Source organism: Drosophila sechellia, chromosome X, assembly GCF_004382195.2.
Source record: "Drosophila sechellia strain sech25 chromosome X, ASM438219v1, whole genome shotgun sequence".
In the NCBI taxonomy this organism is placed as follows: Eukaryota; Metazoa; Arthropoda; class Insecta; order Diptera; family Drosophilidae; genus Drosophila; species Drosophila sechellia.
This window is the reverse complement of record NC_045954.1, coordinates 15,601,082-15,628,409: the sequence shown is the minus strand read 5'-3', so window position 1 is coordinate 15,628,409 and position 27,328 is coordinate 15,601,082. Positions and strand designations below refer to the sequence as shown.

General features: G+C 42.5%; 1 protein-coding gene across 1 annotated transcript; it reads left to right on the top strand.

The window, feature by feature from the left end:
* The first annotated feature begins 5,073 nt into the window (after window positions 1-5,073).
* On the top strand, window positions 5,074-26,801 carry LOC6619941 (dorsal-ventral patterning protein Sog). The gene is made up of 6 exons (XM_002044117.2): window positions 5,074-6,200; window positions 16,243-16,352; window positions 17,599-17,731; window positions 22,832-22,891; window positions 23,055-25,372; window positions 25,497-26,801. The coding sequence occupies exons 1-6, from the start codon at window positions 5,906-5,908 to the stop codon at window positions 25,695-25,697; spliced, it is 3,117 nt and encodes a 1,038-aa protein (XP_002044153.1). The 5' UTR covers window positions 5,074-5,905; the 3' UTR covers window positions 25,698-26,801.
* The last annotated feature ends 527 nt before the right edge of the window (window positions 26,802-27,328 follow it).

Below are 27,328 nucleotides of genomic sequence, written 5' to 3'. Positions count from 1 at the left end.
CGCATAAGTGCATATTTATGTAGTACACTTGAACAAATTTTATTAAACAAATAATTAAAAACGAAAAAATACTTTTGGCTAAACGATTTTATTGCAAATATAAATATTTGCAGATTGAAATACTTCATTATATGATTTTGTTTATGTTTATTACCTTGAAATATAATATAATATAATTTCCTTTTAATAAATTAAAATTCTCGTAAATTTGTACAAGCAACATACTTTTTAGCTGTTTAAACTAATGACACATTAATATTGATTCATCAACATCTCCGTACTGTTTGTTGAAGTCAAGTAAGTAAATTTTCTCGCAGTGTGCGCATACTTTCTGGGCTGTTATGCAGTCAAAAGCCGTCACTTTGTCGCTTCTGTTTCATTTGATGTCTTTCTGTGTGCGTTTGCCGTTCGCCATTTGCCATTTGCCATTTAAATGAATGCAGGCAATTTTGCGCTGGTGGCGATGTTGTTGCTGCTGTTGTGATTCGCTTTTGATTGGCATCCAATTTATGATTGACAGTTACATTAGAAACGTCTCGGAACAGCAAACAATCGGAATCGGGGGCCTACCGCAAGATCTCGCCAAGATCTCGCATCTCGAAAAAGCATCGCCAGCCGAAGCATCGAAGAGCAGAGACCTTATGGTCGGATATCGACTTAGCTCACGCTTGTCAATCAAGCTATTAAATAATTTACAATCAAACACACACACACACACACATAGATGAGCACACTGAGAATCGAATTTATGAACTAACGTCTTGATTTACGTAGTCTTCGCTGGCTGAATGCGATTTGAAGCTTTGACACCTTGACGGGCATTGTCAAAGAGTTTCACACTCAGCGGCACTCGCACACACCGGCTACTGTTCTATCGGATTACGCGGCGTATGCGCAATGCGGCCCGCGCGAGAAGCGATCGAGTATCGAACTGCCAGCTAAGGCGGCAAGTGGAAAATGCAGTTTATCAGTTAAGTCACTAAGTCAGTTAGTCAGTTAGTCTGTCTGTCAGTTAGTCAGTTGGTCAGTTAGTCACTTAGTCAGTTAGTCAGTTAGTCAGTTAGTCAGTTAGTCAGTTAGTCAGTTAGTCAGTTAGTCAGTTAGTCAGTTAGTCAGTTAGTCAGTTAGTCAGTTAGTCAGTTAGTCAGTTAGTCAGTTAGTCAGTTAGTCAGTTAGTCAGTTAGTCAGTTAGTCAGTTAGTCAGTTAGTCAGTTAGTCAGTTAGTCAGTTAGTCAGTTAGTCAGTTAGTCAGTTAGTCAGTTAGTCAGTTAGTCAGTTAGTCAGTTAGTCAGTTAGTCAGTTAGTCACTTAGTCAGTTAGTCACTTAGTCAGTTAGTCTAGTCAGTTAGCCAGTTTGTCAGTTGGTCAGTTAGTCGCTAAGTCGGCTAGTCAGCTAGTGTGTCTGTCAGTTAGCCAGCTAGTCAGTTTGTCAGTTCGTCGCTAAGTCGGCTAGTCAGCTAGTCTGTCTGTCAGTTAGTCAGTTAGTCACTTTGTCAGGTAGCCAGCTAGTCATTTGGTCAGTTAGTCGCTAAGTCGTCCAGTCAGCTAGTTTTCTGTCAGTTAGTCAGTTAGTCACTTAGTCAATTAGCCAGTGGGTCAGTTAGTCAGTTGGTCATTTAGTCGCTAAGTCGGCTAGTCAGTCTGTCAGTTAGTCAGTTGGTCACTTAGTCGCTAAGTCGGCTAGGCAGTCTGTCAGTTAGTCAGTTGGTCATTTAGTCGCTAAGTCGGCTAGGCAGTCTGTCAGTTAGTCAGCCCCCACAGAACAAAGTTGTCTGCCCGATATAGGCCACAATGTGGGGCTGTAAACAAAACTTGAACACTCGACGGAGCACTGACATAACCGCTCTGCAATCGACTGATAAGAAACTGCTATAAAATGTATATAGATACATATTTATACATATATATACATATATATGGGCCTGCAATTGCCTGGTAGGTGGGTGCCGTAATATTAATTGCCAATGAACCGCGAATGGAAATGGGAAATGAATCTGGCCATGGAAATATTATTTTGATAAACTAGTAAGCAGTAATTAGTTGTAAATAATATTTATTTACCAATTGTATTATTTAATAGTATTATTTAAACTTGGCCGGAAAACAAATAGAACACACACTTTTCCCCAAAGGAAAATGCCCACCGAGCATTTCCACTGGCATACAAAGTGTATTTGCCATCGCTGAGTGCGCACAGATTGTTCAGATATACTGGGCGGCTATATGGCTATATCTTTGCATGGATATAGATATGCTGTGTGTGTCATTTTGCTGCTATGCTGGCGACGCTGACGCTGGCGTCGACGTCGGCAGAGCTAGCTAAAACTACATAAATCAAAGGAAAAGCATTTTTCTGTTTTCTGATCGTCTAGCTGAAATTTGCTTTTGTTTTTGTTTTTTTTTTTGGTTCATTTATATTTCTCGCAGTCGTTTTTCTCTTTGCTTTTCTTGGCGATTGTTGATTGCTATCGTTGTTGCTATTGCAATGGCATTTTGTACGCATGTTTCAGACATTTAACATTTCGTTTTTTTTTTTGTTTCTATATAGACAAGAGACAGATATCGTTCATATACATACATATAGAGGCAGGTTTTTTTTTATTTGTTTGCGGCGGGGCCGTGAGGCCAAAACATTTATAGGAATATTTCAAATTGCAGACGACGACGCCTCAAATGAGGCTGACAAAAATAAAAGCGACAAAAAAGCCAAACATAAATAAAGCTGAAGGGAAATATAAAATTGGGGGTAGAGCAGGCGAGATACCCTGTAATGTGGTGGCCATAATAGCAAGCACTCGGCAGGGGAAATGCCCATTAAAATGGTGCTCAAGTGCAACAAAGAAATTAATTTATTTATTAATTAATTTATGAAAATTATTGAAAAATGCATTATTTTCATTTGCAAAAGAGTCGAATGCGTCGTTTTGAAGAAAAAGTCCTGCGGCATTACTCGCTTTTCTTTGATGTTCGCCAACGTGAAAACACATCACTATCAAAAATAAATATTTCTATACAATTAAATGGCAAAGCTACCTCCTGAACTTTTTCCATATATTTAAATGTATTAAAAGTCGTGAAGATTATGCCATTACGATCTGGTTAAATATAGCAAGGCAGCCAATTTAGATGGTTTTTATTTTTATTATTTTTTTTCTAATAGGAGATCAGCCGAGAGATTTAGGAAACCCTGGACCAGTGATAAGTATATCAAATATGAAACTAATGAAATTTGCGGCTAAAAGCCAAAGCGTGTTGTTTGCTTTTCCTTTCTTGATGCCGTCTATTTTGGTGCATATTATTTCATACGCCTTACATTCTTGGTTGCTTCGATTTGGTTGCTTTTAATAAACCGAAAAAACTATTTTAATATGTTTTATTTATACTTAAAATGTGACACAAATGATTGCTAACGATATTGCGAGATGTTATGTGTGGCGGCATGATAATAAAAACGCAACTGTAGACCAAAATAAAGTAGAGAAACAAATCAAAATGCAATGGAAAGGAACCGAAAACCGAAAGCAAACCAATTAATTAGCGAAATCCCCTTGCAAAACCGCAGAAATTTTGTCACATACCAAATAATATGTATGTATATATGTATGTTTTGGATCGGCAGCTCCAATTCGAATATTTCAGCTTGTCATATTCGCGCGCATTATTTATTAGCAATACTTAATATATAGTTGACGATGGCTCATTTTTTTCGCCTCTTCTGCCTTTTAATTGCTCTCACACGTGCCGTCTGCTTTTTGTGTGAAGAACACTTATACCTATGATGATATCTGGTCTGGGCAATGATGATATGTGGAATGTTTCGGCCATAAAGGGACGCGCTGCGCCGTTTTAGCCAACTGATGAAGAAGTGCCTCCTTTCCTGGCGAAGATTCGCAGAATGGCAGGCAAATTCCTTTTCGTTTAATCAATCTTTTTGTTGCAGGCCGGTTTTGTTTCGTTGCGTTAAGTTTACTTTAGTTTTGGTTTTCACGATCCCTGCGACTCCTGCGAATTTATCGCACTTGACACTTTTTCGAGGAATTTCACTATCGTTTTTTTTTTTTTATCCAGGTACTAAAGTGTAGCATTGTTTAAATGGAAAACGGGGCAACTTGATGGGGCTATTGGATTATTGCATTATGCTAAGACCGTTTGTAATTGTTTGGTTTTTTCATTCGAACAAGCAAGCTGGAAAAACTATGTTTAGAATATATTTTCAATTTATTTGAAGGTCGATATTTTTTAGGATATACTTTTATTTTGTGATATTTTAATTACTCTACTTTTCTGTTTACATGTTTAGATTATCAGCATTGCACGCTGACCGTAGTTAGAAAAATACAAAAGTCTGCAAATAGACTTCGAAAATATTTCGAAAATACTTTCTAGGAAGGATTCAGACACGAGGAGTTTTCATTTCGTGTTTCGGATTTGAAAAAATGGTTGAATGGTGCCCTTTTTGATTGGCCAAAAAGGCCGATTGCGAAAGAGAGGGAAGAGCGCGAGAGGCAGAGGGAGATAGCTAGAGATAGATAGAGGTATTGCAAAAAAAAAACTAAAGTAGCGAACCAAATGTAACTAAATATTATAATATATTATAATACTTTCAATATAAATTATGCTTTTTATGGGTTTGATAAACTAAATTTACACATTTTCTATAATTTTTATTGTTCTTCTCATTGATTACGTCTTGTTACATTTTGAATAATAATATATTATATGAATATAAGATGGACATGCATAATTATTATTCATGTAACAATGTGATTATAATTTTATACGATGTAATAAAATGTAAAAAAATTGCAATCACGGCTTATTGTACATGCTTATGTATGCGATCTCATTATTATTATTATTATTATGATAATGTAAAGCAGCTGTTCAAATCATCAAGAGAAAATTATTTAAGAGAAGAATCATAAAATTTAAAATGTTAAAAATTGAAGCAGTCTTATTTCTGTCTGCAACATGTTGCTGTCGATCGTTAGATGTTGCTGCTGCATGTTGCCGCAGCATGTTGCCGCTGCATGTTGCCGCCGCCTGGCAACTTTATAAACACGGAGCGGATTCAGTCGTTCAGGTTCAGTCGCTCTTGAATTGCGTGGGATTGCACATCGGTCGTTCGGCTTTTTGGGTTCGGCATTTAGAGAGATACGATACGATACGATACGATCCGATACGATCCGATCCGATCCGATACAAAATCAAATTCAAACCGCACACTCCCGATCCGGTCGCCATATACACGGCGGCTCGCACCGCCAGCTATCTAGTAGATAAAAAGTCGCCGAGAACGCAGAACGCATATAGCGAAACGCCAAAAAAAGTCGCGTTGTCGTAATCCCTCATCCGAGATCGACTCTATTTTCCACAGCAAGCAACGCACTAGTGCTAAACCATAACTGTATATCCTAACTAAGGAAAACTAAGTCTCGAAACTGAAAACGAAAGGCGCAAATTTATGCAGCCGCCAAATAAAAACTGTAACCAAAACACAAAATACAAAACAAAAACAGCGAATCAAATAGTATAAAAAAAAGAATATAAATGAGGAATACAAACAGGCAAATAGAATAAATCCAATAAATCGGCGCGCGAAACTCGCGTGTGTTATCTAATCTGCAAGAGAAGTACAAGAATCGGGTATAGAATCGGTTCTATACTATATCTATACACCTGATATATCTATATCCATTGTGTGTGCGCCAGTGTGTGCGTGGCGACCTTTGTTTTTATATATTTTTTGTTGTTGTTCATACTGTGAAACGTGCTTTTTACAAGCCGGTCGTTCAAAATACATACTACAAATCCAATCAAATCAAATCAAATCCAATCAAATCAAATCCAATCAAATCAAATCATATACACATACATATCAGTAATAACAAAAAAACACATAAACATGGCCAACAAGCTGAGGAAATCGAACGCCATCGAATGGGCCACGGCCACCGGCACAGTGCCGCTCCTGGAAAGGAGCTGCTGCCACAGCGAGGACGCGCCACTGGAGCCCCAAGCGAACAGAACCAGCCACAGAGAACAAGCCCCCATCCTGCGCCACCTGAGCCAACTGAGCCACCTGCTCATCATCGCCGGACTGCTGATCGTCTGCTTGGCGGGCGTGACGGAGGGCCGCCGGCATGCGCCGCTCATGTTCGAGGAGTCCGACACGGGCAGGCGGTCCAACCGACCTGCGGGTAAGTCACCTCCAACTATTCCCAACTACCATATCTCTATCGTATCATATGTCACCAGCACCCATTAGCCGGTGGGCAAACAGAAACAGCGCCGGGTTGCTCAAATAGTTTGGGATTCTGTTTATCAAAGGCGGGGCAATCACTAGTTATAATATTCCAAATCAGCAGCAGAGTTTTTAATGGGTTATAAACGCATATTTTGAGTTAGGATCACTAATTTATTTATCAGTGCTTAATCTACTTTCAATCGAACAAATTTAAAACTAGTTAAAATCTTTAGTTAAGTTAGCCTGTTGCTTTCGACATTTCTACCTCCGCTGCGATTGCATAAGTTGCCAATGCCATTGCGCATACGCCGTGTCGTCTATATGGCTATATGGCCGTGTATGGTGCGGGGAAATCCCCGTAATCGCAGGTAGAATTCCAGCCGGTGCCGAGGCGGGACCTGCTCGCACCTCTAATCCCGCCAGGGTTTTCGGGACATGGGATATTCCCGACGGCACAGCATAGCCCACACTCCCTTTTCTTTTTTATTATTGTACCCAGTTTTAATCCGGAAAGCGGGAATTCCCTTCCGCTCGCTGCCTGCACTGCGCTGCGCAGACGCGTCGGCGTCCGTAAGCCGCTTACCAAAAAGATATGGGTATAACCAAATGGATGCCTATATAGACCATTGGGTATGGACCAGGGACCATAAAGCGGCACCCAATTGCAATTTGTTGCAACTCACACGCTTGATTAGCTGCATTTCCTGTTTGGCCCCCCAATACTCCCTACACACACATACCAATATATTATATATGCATATATAATATGCATGTGCATATTGCATACTATTATGTTCCCAAGTTGCAGTTTTTTTTTCCTTTTTTTCCACTATTTCTTTCTTGGTTCGCTGCCGTTGTTGCATTTTCAATTAAAAACAGATTGCGGTTTACGCTGCAGCGACTTTGAAACGTTACTCGGCTTACACACAAAATGCAGCGCGAGTAGTATTGATGATTAACAGGTTATGTTAGGGCTTAGTTGATTCGCGCCGTAGATCCCGGGATTTGTGCCGGAACCGGAACGAATAGCGAATATGCAACAGGCATACTGCAAATCTTAAAGTTAATCGGGCAGATCTATAGCTAGACATTCACAACCCACTAAGATAACTCGTAAACTAAGCCAGCTAGTTGGAAACACTCTTTTGCGAGCCTCATCTTGCAATCTCCGCTGACGTTCATCAAAGTTTCGCCCAAATCGTTGGTCGTTTTCATAATGCAGAAACGGCGAAATGAGTTAAGCACGGTAATTGGTTCGGGCCACGATCGTGGGCAATCGTAGATGGCACACTTTGACGCCCACGCGCAACTTGGCTTGCATCCTACCCAATTCGGCACCCACTACCCGAGATCTCTGTTTATACAAAGTCTTAGCATAATTTAGTCGTTATATGGCCGCGAGCCCCCAGACCCCAACCACCACCAGACACACTTATCCGCCGTCGTAGTCGTCTCTCGTTTTTATTTTTAAAGAATGAATGAATGAAAAGCCAACGCACGGGGCAGAGTAGCAACAACTACGCCAAAACAGTTCTTTTTTGGGCGTTCGCTGTTTTTCCCCCATTCCCCCCAACCACCACTAGCTTTTTTTTCGTATTATTATTATGTTTTTTTTTTTGGTTTTGGATTCGGAACCCAACTGGTGGCTAATCAAACGTCAAAGACCACGCAGACAGAGCCAGCTAACTACCAGCCAATTCGTTTTGTTCATTTCGCATTTAATTTAACTGATTAACAAGCTGACCGACCCCTTCGCCATCCACCATCTACCGTGCTCCATCCACCGTGCTCCATCCATATCCAACCATACATATACCATTCCCATCAGCTACCCACGGTGCCGCCATTCGTCAGCATAATTCATTTATTCAACTGTCTGCCGCCCAGTTAGGTGTTAAAAAGTTGTTAACTTATTTTTAATGAATGCGTGTAAAAACACAACACTCACACAGCCAGGCAAAAAGCGAAAAAAACGGAAAAAAACGAAAAAAGCGACCGACAAAAAATCCGAAAAAAGGCAACGAAAAAAAAAAGATCAAGATGTGGTGGATGTGCCTACAACAAGCCGCCGGCAACGGCAAAAAAATCGTTCCGTTCATTTCGTTTCGTTTCGTTTTGGGATCTCGGCAAACATATCATGATCAGCGGCGGAAAACGAAACGAAACGCGAAGAAGATGGAAGAAGCGGGAGCTGCATGGCCAAAACCGAAGCTTCAGATACACTAACGCTCAGATACATTTCAGTATTCAGTGGGCACCAAACTTCAAAAGCAATACCATTTCTAGTTAGATACTTCGATATTTCGATTAATTAACAATCGATTATTAATTATAGAGCTTGCTGATTTTATTTTGAGAGATCTATGGCCACTTTCATTGGACTTTAAGCCAGGGTAGCCAAATGGTGGGGTCGGCACGAAACACTTTAAGAAAGAGCGATCCAGGGGCGTGTTCCAAGGGGGGAGTCAAAGCCATAGCCAAAACCAAAGACTGTCTGACGTTTGTTTGGGGCCGTCTGCGACAGCCACCCGAAATGAGCCACCGTCGTCGTTGTCAGTCGCATGTCAGCTGGCCAAAGAGGGGGACTTGGCCCGGTCCGGAGGTGCCTCCAATGGCTGCGATGGCATCAATCCCTCTTATGCCCGATCCCGATCCCCCTATCCCCCAATACCAAGCCGCCACGAGGAGGCAACGGTGCCAGGCGAAATGCAACCAATTTGTTGCATTTGCCACACAGACGCGTCGCCGCAGCGTGTGGGCAGAGGAAGCACTTAATGCCCACAAGGTGTCAAATTGCAGAAAACTCCGCTTCGCCCACCCCGAAAAAAGCCAACTCATAGGAAAAACAAAAAATAACCAACCAACCAAGAAAACACAGAAAAAAAGGCAAATCAGCCTATGTGTCTGGCGTAAATTAATTTGGCCAAGAGCGTAGGCAAAATAGATACGATACGATCTCATTGAATCGAATCCGTAGGCTCCACGCCGTTTCCGTTCCAATGAATGAAGTTGCATTTTGATTGAGCCAGCAAAAAAAAAAAAAAAGCAACGAAGATATAGAAATAAATGACAGGAAACCTAAAAAAAGAGATAGGCATAGCCTTAGCCGAGAAAGAGACGGACGTATGTTGAAAAGTTGACAGCTAATAACAGATTTGCGCTGGGCTCCTTCTTTTTTTACGGGCGCCATCCATCTGCATCTCTCAGTGGCAGTGGCATTTGCCATGCCTTTCATTAGCACATGCCGCATTCTTGCCATGCATTAATTATCAAGGCGCAATCAGCGCCACATCCCCCCCCCCCCCCATATCCTAAAAAAGCCCCATCTCAAAGGAACCACCTTATCTCGGGTCTTTCTCTAAATGAGAGATGCATTCGCACGCATCATCTAAATTGCGGATCGCTGATAGGCGGACTCTGAGAAGCGCACTGAAGGTTCTATCAGTGGCCGAGCATCAATTTGCGATTTTTCTGTGGGTATTTTATGATGGGGAATTGTGGGGGGATTGGGAAATTAAATTCAATGGTTCAACAAGAATGGCGAATCAACTGAAAAAACCTCCACAAATAAGCAACAGCATTGTTGATTAAAAACAAGAAATCAACAACACTCGAACATCTCGCTTTGAATTCATCAACAACATTGTTGACTTTTTCAACAACTCAAATATATACATGGGTTACCCAAAAACAGACCTAAAATGCATTCAATTGAAACACAAAAACCTCATATATATAGTCAAAATATCTCATAGATGTGCATCGCAACCCCTTTGATGAGCATTTCAATGGCCAAGGCAAAAAAATATAATGAGTAGGCTGCATATTATTCGAATCGAAATTTTTTGGCCAACACTAAATATTTCGTATGAAAATTGCTGGCAATTTTTGCCGCCAAACCGAACCATTCGCAATTGGGCATGCAATTGCATAGCTCGACAATTAAATCTACCCTTTAATAGTCGCACATGGGGCAAATCTTTTGGTTAGCATCTAGTTCTCATTCGATTTTATGTCTTTTTTTTTTGCCGTTTTTCGATCTTTGCGCTGAAAACGCCCACCAAAACAAGAAGAAAACCCAAAAATCGCCCGCAAATCGCGTGTCGCGTGACGCGTTTTTGCCGGTTGTTGTTGTTGTTGTTCTTGTTGCTTGCTGCCCATTCATTGCAACCCCAAAAAAAGTACGAAATACAGAAATAAAAATAAAGTAAATTTAAAATACAAATAAAATAAAAAAGAATACATCCTCAGCATATTTGTGCAACTTATCAGCGCATTTAAAATTAGCTAGCAACAAGAACAGCAACAACGAACACCGCCAACCTATTCGGTTGTTGTTGTACTTGTTGGTGTAGTTGTTGTAGTTGTTGGTGTAGCTGTTGTTGGTTTAGACATCTGTGCGGGGCAAGTCGCAGTCGCGTGATTTGGTTTGTAAATGGGAAGGAAGGCGAACACGAACACGAATGGCAGTGGGGTATACTCGCGTACATACGTATGTGCAATATACGTATATGTTATATGTCCATGGTGGCGGGGTGCGGCGAGGGGTTTGTATGAAAAATGCAAAAACTAAAACCAAAAATAAAAATAGTCATTGAAAATGTTTACGGCCAGGACGGGTCCTCATTGTTGTTGTTGTTGCTTGCCGCCAGTTCCAAAATAGCAAAAAGTTGAGAAAAGAACAAAAAAAGAAGGCAGAAAAGCAAACAAACTCGCACGCAACAAAAGCGGAAAAATAGGAAGATACAAATGTACATACATATGTACATAAGCTGCAACACAGATACTATGTATGCATGTATGTCGTACATAAACGATCCATAGATCGTTTCGTATTCACCGACGGCAACCGAATTGCAGTCATATCCCATAGACTTTAAGATCCAGCGATTTATGGCCCAGTCCGAAAATGAGTTTATCGGGGATTATACCAATTTAATTGCCAAGACAGCTTGGCTCACCCATGCAGTTAACTCTGAATTATTGAATGGCTGCGACTTCTTTCGCTTATCCAACGAAATGCCCTTCCTTTACATAAGCCAAAATGCAGCGTAGGGAAAAATGCTTTCTTTCTTTGATTTCGGTCTCTCGCTTTTTTGTGTTAGCAAATCTTGGCTGCAAAGCCAGAAGAAACGCAAGTGAAAAGAAAAGAAAAGAAAAGAAAAGAGAGAGGAGAAACCGTAGCAAGCACAAGAACTGAACGAGCCCCCCTTTTTTTTTGATCTTATGGCTTTTTGGGGCGTTTCGCAGCGGCTTTTTCACTTTTGAACTTTGTTTTCCCTCCTTCCCTTGGAGCAATCGGTGGTGTGGGGGGTGTGTGGCGGTGGGTGGGTGTCACACCTGGGTGGTTGGGGTAGGGGGGTGTTGTGTGATGGTCATGTTTGCCCATCGGTTTGGTTTTGTTATTGTTTGCTTTGTTGCCACCGCCATACGATGTTTGTTTGCCCTCTCTCTTTCTCTCTCTCGGCGGCTGTCATAAATTATCAGCGACCACAAGCAATGACGCCCCCACCCCCCTGCCCCACCCACTCGGACTACACTTGGGAAAAATGAGCTGCAGTTTGGCATATATGTGTGTCCATTAAACAATACCTATGACTACAAACTTTCCTCATTATTCTAGCTTCCAAATATCAAAGTGTCTATAAACCTAAGCAAATCTCATAAGCGCACCCTCGTTTCTCGCAGTGCATCGTCTGCGAGCGACGCACTTAATCAACCATTAGAAATCTTCATTAGAACTGGCGTGTCCCCAAAAAAAAGAAAAAAAAAATTCAAAAAAAGAGAGAGCGTTTTGACTCTGTTTGCTTAGCACTTAAATAATTTAATTGCTTATAAAACAAACAAGTTGCGCTGGCGAACCATTTGAACAAATATTTCATTTAGTTTTATCGCCCCGTTTTTGTTGTTCGCCGCCTCTAACTCATTCCAATCATACCGACCGACCGACTGATTGATTGATTGATTGACCAATGGACTGATTGACAGTTCAACACTCGTAGCTGTCAAATTTGAAGAGCTTGAAAGACGCAATCATCAGTTTTCCAAAAACCACATCCTTTTCCCTGCCAAAAGAAAAAGCGAAAATTATATCAACATTTACTTGTGCTGGCCGCTTTTCATTGAATTTTATGATGGCCAGCGTTGAGCTTTAACATTTGCGCTAATTATTTTGCCACAATTAATTAAGGCGCAAAATAAAAATAACATTAAACAAGAGCAGAAAATAGCGTGGGGGGGGGGGTTGGTAGCAGATAAATAAATAAATATACATATGTGTAGCAACAAACATACATATATGCGTGCTATAGATAAATGAAAACAGATTCGGCCTGGTCTATATATCGCGCCAAAAGCTATATGCACCGATCTGTGCTGATCTTTTAACTCAATTAAAAGCGCGTACGAGCGCCAAAATGTTCAAAGGCACTTCGCTCTGTCCCTGTATATACCCAGCTATATGTACATAAGGCATACATATGTATATATATATATATTCAGATGTGTGTGTGTGTCTACAAAAAATAGCCGACAATTCGACGCCGCTGGTTCTGCGTCATGTGAGTCAGCGGCGTCGACTGCAACGCATTTGGCAACAGGCGAAAATCTTATGGTCCACTTTCCTTTTGGCCACCAAAAAGGCGACTGCACAACTGCCCCCTCACAGCCACGCCCCCTTGCATTGGTAGGCCATTTTCGAAGGTCCTGTTTTCTTTCGACTGTAATTAGCACATTGCAGAGCCATTAGTTTGTTGTCTTAATGCCGCAAGATGCAATGGCGCACCACACAAATTGGTCAAAAAAGGAAGCTACAATTATAGTATATGTTTAATTAATTAATTAAGATAATTAGGGTTGCAACAGCATATAACTTAGTAGCTGCTATATTTTCCACTCTTCATTTCTTACCAATTTGAATTTGTTACCAAATGTATTGTCGCCTGGCAACTGCAAGTGCTGCCAGCGAGAATGTCTTTAGTATTTTTAACATTTGTTTGCTAATGACTCGTATGCCACAAACTTTCGAGTTGCGTTGCCTCTTTGCCGTTCGTGCAGCATAATTTGTTGCACATCTCGCTGTGAGTGCATTGCACTGCGAGAAAATGGGCAATAATTGCGTGGACAGACGTGGCGAGGAGCGAGTACAAGTATGAAAATTTATTTCTAGACATTTCGCCTTAAATCAAACTTAAAAATAAAGCTTGTGGAATGCTCGTGCTGCTGTTTGTTGTTTCGCCCACGCTGCAATTTTGCAAACATTTTTGCACAGAATATTTACACGGATATATGGTATATATGGCACGAAAATTTCGATGTTATTCCCAATCAGCTTGTCAATCAAATGGAAACGATCGGAAATTAATTCGTCCATAGCCGAAAATCGAATTCGTTTGGCTGTTAAGTGCATGGGCAAACAAACAAGTAGCTCAATTTTGCACAAAAACAGAAATTGGGCAATATTTTTATATTTTTTTTATTTTTTTTAAATATTTTTTTTATATTTTTTTTATATTTTTTTTATATTTTTTTTATATTTTTTTCTATTTATTTTTTTTATATTTTTTTCTATTTATTTTTTTTTTGTTATTATTTCGCGGTCATACATCAAATGTCTAGACAAATTGTGGCAACACACACACACAATGGCCATATTGGCAAATGGCAAAAACAACAGCTGAGTCGAAAAAAAAAACAGGAAGTGGAGTGTCAGTCAGTAGAGCGAGATAGCGCCAAAGATGGACCCACAAAAGATTGGGCCAACTTTTCCACTTTTTACCAATTACGCTGTTTGATCCACAAACAGTCGTAATCACAATTTTCTTAGGCCCAATTGTCATTTGGGCCCTATTTGTTTGGCCCTCTTTTTTTGTTAGCCACTTATCATATCGCGGGTAGCTCAAGTTCGAATTTGTTTGCTCACAATTAAATGAAATTTCGATTTAATTAATTTGATTGTTATGCGAGAAACTTTCTGTGAAATGTGCGACGGGGCGAGATCAAGACTTGCAGTTCGATTAATGGATTTGCCTCGGGATTATCGCCTGCTATATGCTATACTTAAACCTATACTATAATTATAAATCTATTGCGCTCGTTGCTTATTTTCATTGATTCGCCGATGCGTTCTTGTTGTATTTAAATTGTTTCGCACGCAAATAAAACTGGCGCCAATGACAAGGGGCAGCAACAACTACAACAAAATTGATAAACGTCGCGCGTCGTTAGCGCCACTTATCACGTATACGCCATGGCGCCCTCGCCAGATTCGGTGGTTTTTCGCCGCTTTTCGGTTACGCTGCTTCTTCGCTTAGCTACTCTCAGTGGTTCAGGTGGTTCAGGTGGTTCAGGTGGCTCAGGTGGTTCGGGTGGTGCAGCAAAAACAAAAATAAAAGATACCCCAGCTATCACGTGTATTTGGCTAATTAGTTTATTGTCGCTCCCCCATTTTCTTCGCTGTCTATTTAGTTTTTACTACTCTTTTGGCGAGCAAATGCGAAAAAGCCAAAGGAGCTGGCCGATTATCAGGGCAGCAGCAGGTGTCAAGGTCAAGCGGCGGTGAATGAATACACACAGAGAAATAGGCAACTTAAATTTATAATTGATATAGATATACTTAAAAAATATTCCATTTCGTTTGCTATGCAATTGCAAAACCTAAAAAAAAAACCAATTAACTTGCAAAGTTCGTAAAAATACATTTTAATATGTTAGCGTTTTCGGCGCGTTTTCAGCGCGACTTTGGCGCGTTTCTGTCGCGACCTTTTGTTTTAATTTAATTAATTTTCCACACACACCAAAAACTCATTGCCATGCGACTACGAAAGTTACCGATTTTGGTTCGTTTGTGGCGTTTTTTATTTTTTATCGGCGGCTTTTTCCTTTTGTTTCGTTTACATTTTTTATGAGTGGCGCCAAAAGTTTTAGCATAATTTTGCTGCGACACCGGCGAAGGTACATATATTAATAATATAACGCGTCGCGTTTTCGATTTGCATACGATTTGTGGCATTTTGTGCAAAGTTTTGCCGCTCGCACGCAGCCAATTAACAAAAAAAAAAAAATAAATAAAAAACGTAATCCCAAAAATGTTTGCTAATGAAATTGAGACTATCAAAGTGGATGGATGCTGATGAAGCTCCTCGTGGTCGTATTTTTCACTATTTCTTCGATCTAATCCCACAATTTGACACTTGTTGGCGCCCCAGAGAGAGAGAAGCCGCTTCTTCTTAATCCACTTAGCTACACTGCAATTAATTCGATGTTAGTTTTATTATTAAAATATTTAAAATGATATATAACTTAAAAATAGCATAGTTTATAAAACGAGTTATCTCTTAGTACTTTTGCTTCCCTAAACAGCTTTTTTTCCCATAGTAAACAGCCTGAAATATTTCTCAGTGTATTGCCTTGCATTTGTAATTGAAAACGCTGCCGGAAGCGACTCAACGCCTCTCAGCGAATGTGGCGCCAGTCTTTTTTTTTTTCAATTCGCCGCTTTTGGCTGAAAACGTTCTGCAATTCTGATTGCATCGGTCTGCCCACCCGAATTGGATCTTTGTATCTTTGTATCTGTATCTTAGTATCTGAGTATCTGGGTAACGCAAGGAAGCGGCATGGAAAACCTGAACCGAAAACCAAATGTGTACGAGGATGGGCTTCCAGCTGCGAGGAGCTCGATTGAAGTTAATTAGTTGCTGATCGATTGGCAATTCCGCCATTGGAATTCATCCTCTTTGTGGGCGTCTGTCATTAGAATTTTATAATTAGTGGAACCGCTTTGCATCATCGCCGGCTGATGATAAATAGGCATCGGCTGTTCATATATGTAGACTCGCTTACAAATCTATATAGAGTCAATTGCAATTGCAATTGCACTGGCGCCAGCAACCTGAAAAAATAGTAAACATATAGATACGTACAATCCCATAGATCTTAAATGGCAATTGAGGAAACCGAACGGAATGAGATATTTATTTTTTGCTTATTTTTTTCAGTCACCGAATGCCAGTTTGGCAAAGTTTTGCGCGAATTGGGATCCACCTGGTATGCGGATTTGGGTCCACCCTTCGGAGTTATGTACTGCATCAAGTGTGAATGTGTGGCGGTAAGTGAAGAGTTCATTAAATATTAGCATATATTCTTTATATTAAGTAGTGCTTAAAAACAGTTTGGAAAATGAAAATTGAAATGCCGTGTGATCTTGCTGAGAAAATTGACTAATGATCGTCGACATTCGCTACAAGCTGCGGAAAATCGCTGGGAAAAGTGGCACTAAAAATGCGAAATGAAAATGATTGTGTTGCTCGCCTAATTTATGGCATTTCCACGCATGATTAATATCGATTTTAGAGCTCTTTACGCGATCTGTTACGAATCGCAGCCAAATACAAAACAAATTCACCATTTTCGTGGATGTTCGATTGAATTACGCAAAAATGCCGAACAAAATGTTGCACTACCAAGAAAAAAAAAAGGGGGAACGAGGGCAATACTGGGCAATTTTCCCAAGCGACACATAAAAATGTCACACTCGTGTCCTCGCCGGGTAAAAAACATGAGGTCCCACATAGATATAGATATATAGATACAGATACAGATACAGATACAGATACAGATGCGTATTCGTGGTCGGAAGACGAAAATTAATTGACGCCACCGGGCGGGCGTGACTTGTTGTTGCTAGTCTGCGATGGACCAGACGGGCCAGATATATATATATACTACTATATATATATATATAATATATGCAGATATGTACTATATGGATAAATGGTCTGCTCGCAAGCTGCGATTTCTCCAGTGCGCATATACTGGCAAATCGAAATGTGTTTCGTCTTTGGTTAACTTTTTAATGTGCATTGCATAAAAGTCAGCTTTGAAATTAATTAATTATAATTTATGTTGGCTGCAAGCATCGCAAATGAGCACATCATAAAATTATTTAAAACATGTTGCTGCTGTTGAACTTTAAGCACGGCGGCTACATCATCATCAGCAGCAGAAGCAGCAGCACTGGCGACTAATAAAAATTAATAATAAAAACAAAACACAAAAAACACTGAAAACTGAAAAGCGATGGGGGAACATCAAAAAAAAAAAACAGCAACAGCCAGCAAAGAGCGCTGGCGAATTCATAAAAATATAATTATAAAAAAAGGCTATATCTACAATATTTTCGATTTTGGTGGAGATCTTAGCTTGATTCGGCTGCGATTTAGACCAGATTCGCATAAATCAGTGTGGCAGCTGACAGGCCTGGGAATCTGCACCACTAATGCCAATTAGTTGTTATATTTTTTATTTTTTAGCATCGCTCCCATCTCATTATGTTTTTTATTTTTTAATTTCAGATACCCAAGAAGCGGCGCATCGTTGCACGCGTCCAGTGTCGCAATATCAAAAACGAGTGTCCACCGGCCAAATGCGATGATCCCATCTCGCTGCCCGGAAAATGCTGCAAGACCTGTCCCGGCGATCGAAACGGTAAGTCTATAACATATCCATTCCACATCGATACCAACAAATGCAAGCAACAATACAGTAGCTATATATCCCTACGAGATCTGACTAGATATACAGATATATAGCCATTTCGCAGCTAATGTTTCAATATTTTGACAACGACAACGAACGTTCTGTTTGATAACATAAATCGGGATTAGCTCACATCTGAGCAGATAGATCGGTCATATAGATCGCCGCTATATCTGTTTGCCCCATGAATAATTATGCGTAGCGTCCACGGCAGCTGCCACACAAAACAAGATGTTGTGATGCCCCCAAACACCTCTCTATATAGCCGCCATATATACTCGCATATATTCATATATATATATATATATATATATATGAAACGCGTAAATTGTTTATGAAAAATTACTTGGCCCGAAATGAAGGTCAGCGCTACGCAATTTATATTTCGTTTTTATGTCTGTCGCCGCCGATGATTCCCATTGCTATTCCTATTCCGAATCCAAATCGGATTCCTATTCCTTGGTCCACTACTTCGGATAATGGCCACATTCTTGTTCTTTTTATTTATTTAATTTTTTTTTTAATTTTTTATTTCGTTGACTTTTGCATTTACTTATTTGCGTGCCATGCTTTTTTCGTGTAGTTCGCTCGCTTTGTTTTTTTATTTTTTTTATTTTATTTTCAATCTATTTTATATCGCCCGAACGGCGCCTGAAGTTGTTGCTATTGCTGTTCTTGTTTCTGGGTTTATAATATTATCGTGGCGGATCCGCCGGGCGGTACAATGTATTTCAAGTATTTATTCGAGCACTTTGAAGGGGTCCCATTGGGGGCGCACGTGCCGCATTCGCAACGCCTTAATAGACCAATTACCGGGATAAGTTATAAAGTCGAAAACTGAACAACTGAAAGAACCAAAAGAACCGAAAGACTCACAACCTGAACAACAATCGCTTTCCTTCGCCATTTTCTTCGGCACGATTGTTAGCCGTGTGCTCTGCATAATTTATGTTCGCAGTGATTTGGCCAATTTAACGCCTGAATTGAAAATCAAAATGGTTAGGTTTTTTTTTTTATTATTTCGAGGCAATGTGACGAACTCTGTGGCTATTTTCTCGGTGACATTTTTCACATAATCAGGCGAGTGCTGTCTGAATTCCAGTTGCTGCTGCTGCTGCTGCTGCTGCATGCTGCATGTTGCATGTTGCTGCTGCCTTGTTGCCAGTTGCTAGTTGCCGGTTGCCAGTTGCTGGTTTACTGGAAGTTGCTGTGTGGCATGGGGCAAACTGGTTGCCACCGAACGGGAATGGGGTTAAGAGACGGGGCCGGGGCGGTGGGCGGGCGGAATGCGGCACGGCGGTGCGGTTGTGGGGTTAAGGCGGTCGCTGCATCACATCATTAGTTTCCGTTTTGCGGCAATTTTTCATTTGGCTTATGCAAAGAGCCGTTGACCCGCGGACCTTCCAACCCGAAAACAATTTCACTTTTCCAACGCAGCTCATGGCTTTTCTTTTCTCGTTTTTCCTTTACTTTACTTAGCAATTTGTTGGTTTTTTTTTGCTATATTTTTTTTTTTTGCTTTGCACCGCTTCCAAAAAGAAAACTCCCAACGCAACTCGTTTGCCATAAATAGTTAGAAGGCACGGGCGCGGCTTTTCCAGCGAGACGCTTTGGCTCTCACGCAGTCACCGGCTGACTAGTCAGCCATCTATCCAGCAGCATCTAGCATCTAGCCACTAGCTAGCCAGCTAGCCATCTAGCCATCTAGTATGGCCTGGGCTATTGTACAAATATTTTGCGGCAACAACAGCAGCAACAATGCGAGTACAGCAGCCTGGCTCGCAACGATCGCTTCCAAAGTTATTTTTTGCCTAACTTGGTTTTTTGCCCCATACTCCGCATATTATAGATGCACTCAAAAAAAAAAATTGGTCATAGAAATGTAGAGTAAATCCAAGCAACTATTTTGGCCACTTAAAAATCACGTTCAGTCTGCAAACCGAGCTGAGTTGCGTTTAGAAAACATTAGAAATATCTTCTTGGTTGCATGAAACCGAAATTGAAAACTAAAACCTCACATTCAAATGAGCGTTTGTGAGCGCGAAGCTTCACTGTAGCTGCTGCTCGTCCTGGGCAAGTTGTCAGGCCCGAAGAGCCGATGCCTGGAGCTTGAAGCTCATGACATGGCCATATAATCAACATCAACAATTGCCTACCTTCGTTAAATGTCCATTTTTGGGCTCAAATCTTTTGGCTCTGCTCCTTGCGCCCCGCCAACTCCGCCAGCTCCTCCTGCTCCTCGGAATCCCCCAAGATGCCGCGATCTGACCGCGAAAAGCAAGCGGCATTAATTTATGCCTGGCATTTTTTGTTCGTTCATTTTTATAATGACATAACTCGGGCATTTTAACGCTTATTAAATTATCTCATTTGCCGCCACAAACGGCGGGCGGTCCCCGATTGAGAGAAATGTGGAAAGAGATGGCCGATCGGGGCCATATCCCCAGGTAGACAATAAAAGTTAATGCTTCTCGATTCCATCCACTCGCATCGAATCGAATCGATCCCATTAGGCGGAGTCGCCAGAGTTGACAATTCAACTTGATGACATCTTTTGTGGTCGTGGTCGGTCCATCCCTTTGCCCTCACCCATGTCCACACAGATGGCAAGATTCAAAGATCCGAAGATCGGAATCCAGATCGAAGATGGCGATCCCAACTCCCAGCCCAGCAACAGCAGCAACTTTGTTGTGCCACAAAAGGATCGGCGGGCCAAATTCATTTTTATGGCCGGGCGTGAGGTGCGCCATCGAAACAATAAAATCCTCAACTTTATCTTTATCTGTATCTGTACCGTATCTGTATCTGTATCTTTATCGGCTCTGCATCGGCAGCGGCGAACGGAACTGTCTATTATATTCCCACTCTCCGGCCTTTGAATTTTCGTTGTCCGAGCGAAGATTGTGGATCGCGATAAGGCCGAGAAATAGAGCTAACAAGGCGTCGTCGGTTTGGGTTCCGAAAACCTATCTGAATCGAATGATCTAAACCGGAGATTATAATGGGATTTTATACTTCTCGAGCGGCGGACGAGGGGCGAAAGAGTTGGGTATCGCTTATAATGAACTTGATGATTTCCTAATGGTTTCCCCCCACAAAACTGACCAGAACCTGTGATCTTCGTTGCCCATCTCTTACCATTTTTACTATTTAATTCGTGCAATAACTGTTCAGCATAATTCCTGGCACATCACCCACTCCACTGGTCCATTTTATGAGTGCTCATGGTGTTGATCCCGCACCTGGTAATATGACATGAAATTCGAGACTGATTTATCAAATCATTCTCACGTGCTCGGGATTTCCGTGGAAACCGTATATCTCCAAATGCCGCACATTTGGGAAACACTTTCAAATGATTCTATTTTCTGTTTCTTATATAAATTTTTTTTCGGTTTTTGGTTTTTTGTTTACCCCATTCCAATTCTTCAGTTTTGTTAATGAGCTGCCGCCGAGATTCTTTTGGGGCCGGCCCCACATACCAAAGCGTTGAGTCAATGCCGAGGTGTCGTTTGTCTTTCGGTCGCGGCTTTGTCGGCTCATGCCCCCCTACATCTGTCCCGCTGTCCCTCTGTCCGCGTGTCCGTTTGTCCGCCAGTTCGTTTGTCTGCTCAAGGGGTAACCCCATCCATTGCGCACTGCTCGACGTGTCGTCGTCTTTGTGCGCACCAAAACTCATTTATCTTGGCTTACAGCAAAGACCTACGAAATGGAAAAAAAAAGAACGAAAATTTCATTCATCTGCAAGCGCGATTCAAGGGCAGAGATGCCTGCGACGCCGTGGAGAAGACACCACCAATAAGCCCCAAGAATGTAGAGCCACAAATTGAAAAGCAAAGGCGAGAAGCGATTCGAGAAGTTGGGGGCAGGGAAAAAAGCCCAGTCTAAAGCCAAAACTGGCTGGCTGGCTGGATGGCTAGCTGGCTGGCGAAGTGGCTCGTATTAAGATCAGGCGATAAGATCGGACTGCAGAAGCCGCCGAGGAGGAGAAGCAGCAGCAGCAGCAGACGACAAGGGGCAAGACCAAGAGGATGTGGAAGAGGAAGAGGAGGAAGAGACCCTGGTGCGGCGGGGCTCTCAATAAAATGCTATACAAGGTGTCAGATTTGTCGCCCTTCATTATGCGATGCCGGGCCGAAGTTCTCTTTCAGTTCATTCCCTTTTTCCTTGATTTTTTTTCGTATATATCTTTTTCTTTATTTCTCCTTATTTTTTATTTTATTTTCGCGGCTTAAAGGCCGGGGATTTGAGTTGAAGAAGAAGGAGCAGCATAAAATAATCGAAATGCCAATGCGGCATCATCGACAGCGCGAAGAATCAGAGGTCCAGTCTTCAGCTTCAGACCGCAGTCTGCCTCCCCAGCTTCTCCATCTTTAATCAGCTTTTGTCGCTGAACTGCCACTTCTAACGAACTGACTGAGATTCTTCGATTCGGATTCGGACTTCGATTCCGATTCCAAATCCGATGTTGATTTTGATTCGATGATGGTGATTTATGCGCAGACTCTGCCGGTGGTGTCAATCAGCGGGACAGCGGAAATATGTCCACCCACTGTCACGCGAAATGAGCGTGTCATGTGGATTCCGGGAATCCAGATACACAGAGTCGCACATCCTCAAATACAAAGCACTTCCCTACTTAGATGTAGGTTAGACTTCCCGTTCGAGAAACTCTACCTTCTACCTGCCCTCAATTTATGCACGATTAATGAATGCCACCTGGGTGGAAGCGAGAGGTGGAAATGGAAGGTCTTAGTTCGGAGGTGGGATCTCTACCTGGTTGCATTGCCATTCATGATGATCCCCTGGCATTCGTCCATTCAGCCATTCACCATTCACCCATTCAACTGGAATTTTGGTTGAATGCCGGAATTGTGTCCACAAATTATGGATGGATGGATGGTTGGCTGGCTGGATGGAAGGATGGATGGTGAATGGCTGGCGGTTCGGTTGCTTTGAAGCATTTGTTGCTATCTAAATTCCATTTAAGGTCGTACCTTATCGCCCAGCATCATCTCATTCTCTATTTGTATTCCCTCCATCTTTCAGATACGGATGTAGCCTTGGATGTGCCCGTGCCCAATGAAGAGGAAGAGCGCAACATGAAACGTAAGTACAAAAGCCCCGGACACCCACTCAGATCCCAGTAGATTTCGCCAAATCCTGCGGAAAATTGTAATCCCATTCGCCAAACTCCCACATTTAATAAGCAGGAAAACCATTTATCTAACACCTGGATTATCTCCACTTTCCATTCGATCCCTCTTTATAGATTACGCTGCGTTGCTAACGGGCCGCACCTCCTATTTCCTCAAGGGTGAGGAAATGAAGTCCATGTACACCACCTACAATCCGCAGAATGTGGTGGCCACCGCCCGTTTCCTGTTCCACAAGAAGAACCTCTACTACTCCTTCTACACCTCATCGCGAATCGGTCGTCCGCGTGCAATTCAATTCGTTGATGATGCGGGTGTAATCCTGGAGGAGCATCAACTGGAGACCACCTTGGCGGGCACTCTCAGTGTCTATCAGAATGCCACGGGCAAGATCTGCGGTGTCTGGCGACGAGTTCCACGTGATTACAAGCGCATCCTGCGCGACGATCGTCTCCATGTGGTCCTCCTCTGGGGCAACAAACAGCAGGCCGAGTTGGCTCTGGCCGGAAAGGTGGCCAAATACACGGCCCTGCAGACGGAGTTGTTCAGTTCGCTGCTGGAGGCACCGCTTCCCGATGGCAAAACGGATCCCCAGCTGGCCGGAGCCGGCGGCACAGCGATTGTGTCCACCAGCAGCGGTGCCGCCTCATCGATGCATCTCACCCTGGTCTTCAATGGCGTCTTTGGTGCCGAGGAGTACGCCGATGCCGCGCTGAGTGTGAAAATTGAGCTGGCGGAACGGAAGGAGGTGATCTTCGATGAGATTCCACGTGTGCGCAAGCCCTCTGCTGAGATCAATGTCCTGGAGCTGTCGTCGCCCATTTCCATACAGAATCTTCGACTGATGTCGCGTGGCAAACTCCTGCTGACCGTGGAGTCCAAAAAGTATCCACATCTGCGCATCCAGGGACACATCGTGACCCGAGCCAGCTGCGAGATCTTCCAGACTCTGCTGGCGCCGCACAGTGCCGAATCTTCGACCAAGAGCAGCGGTTTGGCGTGGGTCTACCTGAACACTGATGGATCCCTGGCCTACAACATCGAAACGGAGCACGTGAACACCCGGGACAGGCCGAACATCAGTCTGATTGAGGAGCAGGGCAAGCGCAAGGCCAAGCTGGAGGATCTGACGCCGAGCTTCAACTTTAACCAGGCCATCGGTAGTGTGGAGAAGTTGGGTCCCAAGGTCCTCGAGTCGCTGTATGCCGGCGAACTGGGCGTGAATGTGGCCACCGAGCACGAGACGAGCCTGATCCGTGGCCGCTTGGTTCCACGACCAGTGGCCGATGCTCGGGACTCGGCGGAGCCCATTCTGCTGAAGCGACAGGAGCACTCGGATGCACAGAATCCACATGCCGTCGGCATGGCCTGGATGTCCATTGACAACGAGTGCAACCTGCACTATGAGGTGACGCTCAACGGTGTGCCCGCCCAGGATCTGCAGCTGTATCTGGAGGAGAAGCCCATAGAGGCGATTGGAGCGCCGGTAACGAGGAAACTGCTCGAGGAATTCAACGGCTCTTATCTGGAAGGCTTCTTCCTCAGCATGCCATCCGCCGAACTGATCAAGCTGGAGATGAGCGTCTGCTATCTGGAAGTCCACTCCAAGCTCTCCAAACAGCTCCTGCTGCGCGGCAAACTGAAGAGCACCAAGGTGCCGGGTCACTGCTTCCCCGTCTACACGGACAACAATGTTCCCGTGCCTGGTGACCACAACGATAACCATTTGGTGAACGGAGAAACCAAGTGCTTCCACTCTGGACGCTTCTACAACGAATCGGAGCAGTGGCGCAGTGCCCAGGATTCCTGTCAGATGTGCGCCTGTTTGCGTGGCCAATCCAGTTGCGAGGTGATCAAGTGTCCGGCTCTCAAGTGCAAGTCCACGGAGCAGCTGCTCCAGCGGGAGGGTGAATGCTGTCCCAGCTGTGTGCCCAAGAAGGAGGCTGCCGACTATTCAGCGCAATCCTCGCCAGCCACCAATGCCACCGATTTGCTGCAACAGCGACGCGGCTGCCGCCTGGGCGAGCAGTTCCATCCCGCCGGTGCCAGTTGGCATCCATTCCTGCCGCCCAACGGCTTCGATACCTGCACCACCTGCAGCTGCGATCCCCTGACCCTCGAGATCCGCTGCCCTCGGCTCGTCTGCCCGCCGTTGCAGTGCAGCGAGAAGTTGGCCTATCGCCCAGACAAGAAGGCATGCTGCAAGATCTGTCCGGAGGTCAAGCAGAGCAGTTCCAATGGACACAAGACGGCGCCGAACAACCCCAATGTTCTGCAGGATCAGGCCATGCAGCGATCGCCGAGCCACAGTGCCGAGGAGGTCCTGGCCAACGGCGGCTGCAAGGTGGTCAACAAGGTGTACGAGAACGGCCAGGAGTGGCATCCCATCCTCATGTCCCACGGCGAGCAGAAGTGCATCAAGTGCCGCTGCAAGGTGAGTTTCAACAGTCTTAATTACCTTCTTATTCGTTGATTTGGCTCAAGTGCAAGGCACTAGCATTATGTTTTTTTAATGAATTTGTTAACTAATTGATTTACTCCTTTCGTTTTAATTGCAGGACTCCAAGGTGAACTGCGATCGCAAGCGCTGCTCCCGCTCCACGTGCCAGCAGCAGACCCGCGTGACCAGCAAGCGGCGTCTGTTCGAGAAACCGGACGCAGCTGCTCCGGCCATCGACGAGTGCTGCTCCACCCAGTGCCGGAGATCGAGGCGCCACCACAAGAGGCAGCCGCACCACCAGCAGCGATCCTCCAGCTGAGCGGCTCCACGTGGCGGATGGGATCCCAATCCAGTATCAGATCCTTTGCGGCAGGGGAGCGAACCAACCACTCACTCACTCACCACCACTCAGTGCACTCGGTGTGCACCACCCAACCACACACAACACTCACACCCACATCTACACACACACACACACACACACAGCCACAAAAGCGAGCACATACACAGACTTGTGCAAGGAGTTGCATAGATCGTTGTTGCCATCATGTGGCAGCAATGAGAACTTGTATTATATATATGAAAACGGAGGAGAAAACGCAGGAGAGAAATCTCACAAAAAATATATATCTTATGTAGGAAAACGGAGTAATAGAGAGAGGGAAGGAGAGAGCTAATGAGATCCTTGGAAAAGGACATTAAAACCAGTGCAGTTTGCTTTAAATTCTCCAGCGCAGAATTTTCTATTGAAAGCATTTTCTGAATTTCTTTTCGCAGCCCGCCACCCATGTAACCCAATCCCCTCCCCTCCCCATCCCACGAACACCCAAAAAACAAAAAAAAAACATTAAAATACAATTTTAATTTATTACAAAACATAAAACAAAAAAAAATACCATGAGAAACCACAACCAAAAACAAAAAGAATTCGAAATTGAAACTGTACTGAGTTTTGAAAACACACACACACACATATTTGACTTATTGAAATACTTAAACCTTTTCAATTCATTTAAATTGAATTTTAAATTGAAATTGAAAGCGAATCGATGGCGCAGCAGTTGTCGTGGTAATATTAACTTAAATCTAATTATTCTGATTATACATATATACAATATTTTTTATATATACATATATATATATATACATATATATCTATATAATTTATGAGAAACAAAAAAACAGTGGGAAACGCATTATGTGGTTAAGTCGACATTTGTATCGATGGATATATTTTAGCAACCCGAAAGTTTCAACTGATTGACTGAATGGCAAAAATAAAATTAGCTTTAAATATGTTTTTCGCAAGCAAGAAAATGAAGGAAATTGAAAACGCAGCTTTTCAATGTGAAATTATTTTGTACTAATTGTTACTCACACCAACACATACACACACACACACACATTTAGAAACGACATGCACACACATACACATTGAAATTTTTGTATTTCTTTTTAGAAGTATACTTTAAATTAAATTACATTTTTTGGAAAATTTTCATTGATTATGTACAAAATTTGTTAAAAAAAACGAAAACTATTTCAAAAAATGCCATGTACACATATTTATACACAAACGCACACATACACACACATGAAAAGAAAAAGAACAAAACGAAAAAGAAACAAAAAGAGGAGAAAATCAACCGCATACACAGACAGAAATTGTATTAATTTTTTATTCTATTAAATTATTCTTATTATTATTTTATGTTTATTATTATTGTAATGATTTTTTTTGTAGCTTGTATAAAAATATATATATACATACTCTATATTTAGTAACTGATTGATTAATTTTAAATAATTAATCAATGGCGAGCAAACATATTTAATTCAATGGAGAGCTAAACAAACTTATACTAATAACTTAAATTTAGTGTTTACGAATTAAACAAAAATTGAGAATCAAAAAACCAACAACAAAACACACACACGGAGAATAAACAA

Bases quoted from the DNA above. Each gene is read 5' to 3' on its own strand.
- LOC6619941 (XM_002044117.2), top strand. From the start codon at position 5,906: ATGGCCAACAAGCTGAGGAAATCGAACGCCATCGAATGGGCCACGGCC. The intron at 16,353-17,598 runs GTAAGTGAAGAG...TTTTAATTTCAG, and splicing joins TCAAGTGTGAATGTGTGGCG to ATACCCAAGAAGCGGCGCAT. The intron at 25,373-25,496 runs GTGAGTTTCAAC...TTTTAATTGCAG, and splicing joins GCATCAAGTGCCGCTGCAAG to GACTCCAAGGTGAACTGCGA.